The 8279-nt window shown below is 37.2% G+C and overlaps 1 protein-coding gene across 2 annotated transcripts; it reads left to right on the forward strand.

The window, feature by feature from the left end:
* Positions 1-478: 478 nt before the first annotated feature.
* Positions 479-2017, forward strand: LOC113234270 (GATA zinc finger domain-containing protein 14-like). Of its 2 annotated transcripts, none has more exons than XM_026469570.1 (2): positions 479-1178; positions 1261-2017. In XM_026469570.1, the coding sequence occupies exon 2, from the start codon at positions 1484-1486 to the stop codon at positions 1985-1987; it is 504 nt and encodes a 167-aa protein (XP_026325355.1). In that variant the 5' UTR covers positions 479-1178; positions 1261-1483; the 3' UTR covers positions 1988-2017. The 2 variants fall into 2 exon arrangements, with proteins under 2 accessions (XP_026325355.1, XP_026325354.1); XM_026469569.1 differs by having other exon boundaries at positions 1261-1476.
* The last annotated feature ends 6262 nt before the right edge of the window (positions 2018-8279 follow it).

The raw sequence follows: 8279 nt of genomic DNA on the forward strand, positions 1-8279 counted from the left end.
GGCTCCCAATACCCCACGTTCCCCTAAAGCTCTGAGTGGCACTGCAAATTTTAAGGGCAGGCGTGGCTTAACATCAGTCGCACGACTTGTTCGTCCCGTCACTTAATATTATAAAAAAGAACTTGGCCTTTCTTTGAGACGTCCTTAATTTGGTCTTGCTAATTTCGCTTTGATTACCAGTATTACTATTGCAAAACAAGCGAATACGTAGTCTTAAACTAGTTCACAAACAATTATTATCGTCACAATTGAAGAGCAAATAAAATGAAACTTGTAGCAGTTGTTTAAATATTAAATAAAATTTTCTGCGAAAATGTTTCGACTATAGTGTATTTTGAAAGTAAACCTACAGTTGAAAAGGTAGTTAGCCAAAGTTTTGCTAGTAGTTAGTAATTTTAACTGATTTAAAAAGACAAATTTCAATTTGAAGTGCATTAATAGTTAACAAGTTACTCGGTTTAAACCGTGATAACGTTCCGGGAACTTTTGAACGGCTTTATAAAAAGTATTTTGAAATTATCTGTAAAACAAAGAAGTCAGTTGGTCCACATTTTGACGATTTATCTAGAAATCTGATCTTTGAAAAAGTGAAAGGCAAGTGTGAACGAGAACAACCTAGAACAAGTATCTTGGCCAAATTATACGACGCAATAAAGCTTTTTGCATAAAACACGCTACAATAATGAACAACAGACAATCATCACGTACCAGCCAATTCATCAGCAATCAAGGTGGGAGTAACCAATGTAGCAGCTATCAGAGTAACATTAGCAACCAATCTGGCAACAGTCAAACTAGTACCAGCCAAAGTATCATTTATCAATCTGACGGCAATCAATATAGCAGCAACCAATATTGCAGCAGTCAGTCTGGTATCAGTTCAAATGTCTGTTATCAATCCAACAGCAGCCAATCTGGCAATGATGAATTATGCAGCGATGAGTCTGGTGCTAGCCAAAATATCATTTACCAATCTGGCGACAGCCAAGGTATAATTTATCATTCCAGCGGAAGCCATCCTGGTCGTAAAAGAGAAGGCAAGAAAGGAAAGGATAATAAGGGTGAGGGCAAAAAGGGGGTAGGCAATAAAGGCAACAAAGGAGAAGGCAGCAAAAGTAAGGGCAACCAAGGCAACAACAATCAATCTGGGAGCAACCAGTCCAGCAACAATCAACCTGGTAATAACCAGACTAACTATAACAAATTTTACAGTTACCAATCTAACAGCAATAACTCTAACAATAACAACCAATCTTGCAGCACCCAGTATAGCAACAACCAATCCAGCAGTAACCAATCTGGCAACAACCAGTCTACTAGCAACCAATTCAACATCCAACAAAGCAGCAACAGTCAAGCTGGTGATAAGCACCAGCAATCTCGTGAAGAACCATCGGTTGAATCAGTAAACACTGGTGCTAATTCCAAAGAACCGTCTACACAGGCTGGAGGCTTTAGTGTTAACATTGGTGTATATTGCTACATGACTGACGGCAATAAGGAAGATTGTAATAAGCAAAAGGGCAACAATCGAGAGGGCAATGAATGTAACAACTACCAATCTGACAGCAACCAATTCAGCAGCAATCAATTTTGCAGTAACCAGTCTAACAATAACCAATACAACAGTAATCAATCTAGCAACAACCAATGCAGCAGCCAATCTGGGAACAACAACCAGCAATCCAGTAAAGAATCATCTAGCAGTCAGAGCAATTCTAAAGAACAGTCTTCACTGGCTGAAAACGTTGGTGTTCATATCGTTGTAGCTTGCTACAACGACGGTAAGATTGTAAACTCTGGTGTTAATGTCACTGTGCTTCAATATGGCGACGGTGATGGCGTGCAATGTAACACTGGAGGAAACTACAACGTAAGTAACACCGAAAGCAGCTGTAGTTCTTCCACGGACAGTAACGACGCTTTCGGCAGCAAAACAAGCAGCGACCAGTGGAGCCAATCTGAATCAGATAATGATGACTTCTAAACATTTACAATATAACTACGGTTCACAACAATTATGGATTTTTTAAATGGCGGGTTCTTTGTTTTTTTTTAAATTCTTCCATAGATAATACAACTCGAACTAAAATGTTGTAATAGCAAACACGCATACAGCCAGATATACTGTATAAAAAAATTTGCTAAATTTTTGTACGGAATATAATTAAAATCAATTAAAATAAATTCTTAATAATAAGTATTTAAGTAGTATGTGGCTAAATTGCAATAAAATTTCTGTTTTGATAGTATTTTAAGCGAATGTTTTAATTTTGAACTTAAGTAACCTCTGACCTATGCAGGAAAGTATGTCGTGCTACAAATAAAAAAGAGCTCCTTACCAACCATGGCTGTAATAGGAAGAAAAAAGTCTCGTGGTTTTTATTTGGGGCATTATAGTTAAGTTAGCCACCATGCAATCATAGTATTTACAACCAAGTGTGATGAAAATAGAACTAAAGAAGTTGTATGTTTGTGACGTGAGTCATTCGTCATTAAAACGTATATTTACTTACAAACATCTTATTTGTTTAAATTGCATAGGTGTTTCATAAAACAACGGTACATTTAAAAATACCAAAATATTTTCCATAAAGATGGCTGATAGAGTATTAACAATGATTGGTGGTGAACATGACGCGAGACCGCTGAGTAAAATATACTGTTTTATTTTACTTTCAATGTAGTTTTTTCGCAAATGTATTAAAAAACTGCGTTTAATACATTTGTCTCTGGCTCTGGTAGCCCCGAGACTCGTGAATAATGACTAACTTTCCGCATTTGTATAAAAATAACTATTATACATAAGGCAGCTTCCGTGTAGCATTATGAGTATATAAATAGTAGAGATGTTGTTAATTTATACCATATTTATACTATATAAGATCTGGTGTCAATATTTAGTCTTTAGTTTTTCTTCTTATTAATGTTACAATATTCAAAAACAGTAGACTTATTCAAAGGAGCGAAAGTTCCTTGTATCCGTAGATTATTTTTACTGGGAGCTACCGTTTAATAAATTTCATCTGTTACCTTTATATCTACGGAGAAATATAGCTGATGAGTGTTTTCTGCTAAACATTGCATAGAAGATTGATTGTCCAGAGCTCCGCAGTAACATTATACTCAAACTTCCAGTTAAGAAGTTTCGTAAGAATAATATGCTTCATGTTCCATTTCGTCGTACCAATTTTAGAATGAATTTTTAAAAAATCTGAAAAATGTTATCATTAGCTTCGTTTAAGCAACTCAATGACGATGGTCACATAGATATTTTCTGTAACAGCGTTAGGGCGCGTGTGCACGCTAAGAAATTCGACATGTCTACTACAGAAAAGATGAGCATGGTCTTGTACACGACAACAACTTTGTCGGATCTAGCCACGAGAACATCTCGTGTCTGTTGCAGACGAGAAAATTATGAGTATGTACACGATACGAATGCTTTCGGACAGACGTGTGTAGGGTAAAATGTGTCAGTGCAATACAAGTCTTCCAGGTAGCTGTCGTTTTAATACCTAAATATATTGTTGTCTATGTTGAATACTAAGCAACACCCGCCCACGCTCATAAACGTTCGTTTACTGACAATGCACCTAACCCATAACCCATAACAATTGCGGTAGAGCGCGTCGTGTCGTGGGTAGACAAGATTTTTTTCTTGTCCGGCAGTGTACACAGTTCCTCATGAATTTTTGCACAGATCCGGCGACTTTTTTAACGTGGACACACGCTTTTCAAGTGACTGATAAAGCGATTGATGTGATCGCATAGAAGCGCTATTTGTTAGTGTTATTTTCATATGTGGAAGATTTTAATTGGCATCTCATTAATTTTAAACCCATGTTGTAAAAGTATCTGTAAGCTTCCCTAAGAAAATAAAATAAAAATTATACGCATCAAAAAACTGTAAATATGCCTTTGTGTTCTGTTATGTGGAAGAAGAGACTTATCAAAATTTCTTCAGCAGTTTTAATGGATTTTTGTTTCCACGCATCTACGAAATACTGGCAAATAAATGCAAAATGAAATTTTGTAGTAGTAAAACTACAATTAACACACATCACATTCATTGTCCTTCTTTTATTTTATTTTGTACGACAAGTTGGAATCGTCGGAGGGGCAAAAGCTTATCTTTAAGCTGGCACGTTCGAGGGTCTTAGCGGCACAAGATATTTCCAAGTGTCGCTGCATTGAAGACCCTCATGGCAACCTTATATGCGAGGTCGACGCGGTGAAGGAGAGATGGCGCTCATATTTCCACGAGCTGCTGAATCAGCAGCACAGAGAGGTGCAGCCACCGGTCCTCCCTCCGAATAAGGGACTAGTGCGACCGATAACGCCTGAGGAAGTCCACTTAGCTCTTCGCCGCATGAAGAATCGGAAAGCTGTCGGAGCCGATGGGGTTCCCATCGAGGCCTGGAAGGCAATGGGTCCCCGTAGTGTGGGCATCCTTACCGGCCTCTTTAATCGCGTGCTCCTCACCGGTCCCTAACCAATGGAGACTGAGTATTATCACTCCAGTCTTCAAAGGGAAGGGATCGGTGCAAGAGTGTGGCAATTATCGGGGCATAAAGGTCATGTCCCACACCATGAAGCTCTTCGAGCGTATAATAGACTCTCGGATCCGACAGGAGAGTGCTGTCTTGGTAGGGTCAATATGGGTTTCGGCCTGGTCTTGGGACCATGGATCCTGTTTTTGCCCTAAGGGTCATCATGGAGAAATACAGATTGAAGAATACGCCTCTGCATTTCATGTTTCTTGACATGCAGAAGGCCTTCGACTGTATCCCCCGTGTAATGATCTGGTGGGCACTGACATCCAAAGGGGTACCAGAAGCTTATATTGATATGCGTGCCAATGGTCTCACCACTATGGATGCCGAAGACCGCGCAAAGTGGAGGAGAAAAAGCAGGAAAGCGGACCCCGGGTTCCGCAGCAACACTGCTGAGGACGCAACCGGGACAACGCGCAGATGAGAGAGAGAGACATTCATTGTCCTTCTTTCTCTAGCACGCACTCTCGCACACTCACTCACATCCACACACGCAAACACTCTCATAAACATGCAGCATAAACTGTAATATACCTATTGTTAGATTAAGTAACTAACTTGAAATTAGTTCCTAATTTATACCTTTTGCAATTTCTTGCGAAACAAAAAAATTGTATATTAATTAAAAGAGAAATTCGTAATGCAAAGCATGTTTTATTTAACAACTGAATACAAAAACATCATATCACAATAAAAAAACTGTTAAGTTGTTAAGTGCACTAAACGGCATATCTACAAGGATTTGAAAAATTAATAAAACTACAAAACACATTGAATTTATCGGCTAATATAACGCCATATTGGTCAACATGTCAAACGACAACATCGGATGACGCAGGAATATAATTATTTAAGATCAACACGTCAATATACAATTCAATCGTATCATATTAATACACTCTGAAATTTTAAACTTAACCACCAATTGAACGTGACAACTAACGTGCGGTAACTGTTGCTATATGTTTTATTTTCATGATACTAAATGATGGGACGACCAAGTCTTGCGCCTGGTGGTAAGTGACATGTATTGTCACTCAGAGCTTTAAATCGCAAAGTTCTGAGTGGCATTGCCCGTCACCATGAGACACAAGTTGGAACCCTCCTGCTACGAAATTAATTTGCTACTGTAATATGGCCTTAAGTATTCTAATGTACATAAATTTTAAAATCCAATTCAAAGTGTAAATAACACTTTACACTAGTCAACATGTTGGCCAACACGAGCAACGTGTTAAGGTGACATATTGACTGAAGTCACTGCAAACTTATTGAGGTGTTCAACGTGTAAATGTTACGGCAGAAAACTAATTTTACTATAAGTAATCAAAGTACTAAAAAACCGACACAGAGTTAGAGTTAGAGAACCATGTTTTCTCAACAAAACCAAAATTAGAATAGCAACAGTGGTTGTTAATTTAGATGCATTACTTCAAGAATTGGTAAAAGCCGAATGTGTGTTAATATGAAGGAAAGATGGTATGAAACCAGCCTGTAACTTTGACACGCTCTATAAAGACTATAATACTACACAAAATATTTTCAGGAAAGATATCAATGACTAGTAATATTTCAGGTTAGAATTAGCAGATACAGTCGAATTTGTAAATCTGACTTGTTTACCTGCACCACTTTCTAGGTATTCGGCAGCTTTGCTATAATCTGCTAGGTTTGAAGTTTCTAAACTGGTTTCAGCTTGGGAAATGGTTGCTGCATCTTCGTTAAACGTCGTAAGGTTGGCTGGCGGTTGATTATTAGATTCGTGATTATCTAAATTGGTTATACAGTTCATTGATATATTAGTTGCAGGAATTGACATTGGTATGGTTTCGATGTTTGGCTTTGATATAACTTTTGATAAAATTGATGATAGCAGATTGGTAGCTATGTTGGTTGCTGATATATTGACTAGATTGGTAGCAGATGGCGTATTTGTTATTAGTTGTTTATCTAAACTAACGGTTTCAGGGGTTTCTGATTCTATACTTGTTTCTACGCTGATTTTTATAGGAATAACCATACAAATAGAGTTAGTTTCCGTTAAATCAGTTACGAGCACTTCTTTTGAAATACCAGCTTTTTCTAGATTTGCTGAAGATTCTATAGCTATAATGTTAATAATTGGTGAGGTTGTTAAATTGGTTGCCGCTGGTTTTGAAGTTATTGTGGTTTCAGTAACAACTGCTGTAGAATTTATTTCAAAATCTACAGGATCTAAAGCAGCATCTGTTAAAAGTATATGCGTTGTACTAGTTGATGCTTCTGTATAATCCAAACCTGTTCCTGGTTTACTTTCGTTGTTAATTTTATGTTTTTCGATATTCGAGATGTCAAGTTTGGCTGCAGCCATTTCGGTTGTATCTAAACTAAACAAGTGTTTTCTAATGTCATCTTTAAATGATATGTCACTTAATATAGACGGAGTTACGGGATCTAGGTAGGTTTCCGAAGCAGTGGTTGATATAAAGGACATGACAGATGAATCGGTGGTTTCAGGACTGATTGACGCTAAATTATACGTCAGAACTGACACACTTGAAGTTGTCAGAAAAGGACTTGCGTTTAAACCTAAACTAAGATAGTTAATGTCCGAACTTACATTAGATATACTAGTAACAGAAGGGTTTCTAGTTTCTGCAGGGTTACACACATCTATTGGAGCTGATACGTGTGATCCTAAATCAGGAGCTGATGCAGATGGTCCTAAAATATTTAGTCCATGAGTATATGCTGTGATACTGGTTGATGGAGCTGGTATTAGCATTTTGGGTGCTTGATAGCCTGCTAAAACAATCAAGCCTGAATTCGTGTTTGAAAGATCTGTTGCTTTGTTCAAAGTTTCAGACGAGCTCGATTCTTGAGCATCACTGGACATGGTTTTTTTGAAGTTACTTCCTTAATGATTATTAATTTTGTTCTATATAATATTTTTTTTTCGCCGAAAAGTATTTCGTAGAATGAATTGCTTGAAATTCAGCCTGCAATTGCTTTTTGGCGCTAATGTGGTCCACAGAGTAAGTAGTCTAGGGCACTTAACACCTTATTTTTTTGATATTCTTGGTAATTTTAGTCTATGACACTTGCATCATTTTTGCAGGAAGTGACAAAAAGATCTTATCGAAGCTTTAACACTGAATTGCTTGTAATTATTTCGTTTCTTTTCTTTGTAAATAGTTGGCTGTTTATTTTTGATTACGCAGGTTTTAAAATAAAAATGTGTCTTCACAAATGTCACTTTGAGCGCCAGAATTTCAACTGTCACTTTGACAAATGGATAAATAATGCCTATCGAACGTGTTAATAGAACCTTCATTAGTTAATTTTATACATCTTGAACACTTCGAACAGAACTTATTAACTTTGTGATTTAAAAAGGAATAACTTAATCAAATGATTTTATTTAGAAATTGTAATATTAATAATACATGATAATTTTCAAGGGCAAATTCTCTCAAAAAATATTGGCTATGACCATGGGCAACTAGATTTTATAGAAATCTTTGCAAATGCCATTGTAAAGGAGCACCCACATTTGTTAGAGTCAGTTCACAAAAATATCGATGTTGAAAAAGTTATTTTTTTTAAATTTATTAAGGCTTTGGCAAAGCCATCAGCCTAAACATGAAGTTTGTTTCTGTAAATATGGCCGCCACAAAGAGGATAGGCAACTTGAGGCGGCGTGTTTGGATTGACTCGGGATTCCTTAAAACGGGCCGATACGGA

This window comes from Hyposmocoma kahamanoa, unplaced genomic scaffold, assembly GCF_003589595.1.
Source record: "Hyposmocoma kahamanoa isolate Upper Pololo Valley unplaced genomic scaffold, ASM358959v1 82, whole genome shotgun sequence".
Lineage (NCBI taxonomy): Eukaryota > Metazoa > Arthropoda > Insecta > Lepidoptera > Cosmopterigidae > Hyposmocoma > Hyposmocoma kahamanoa.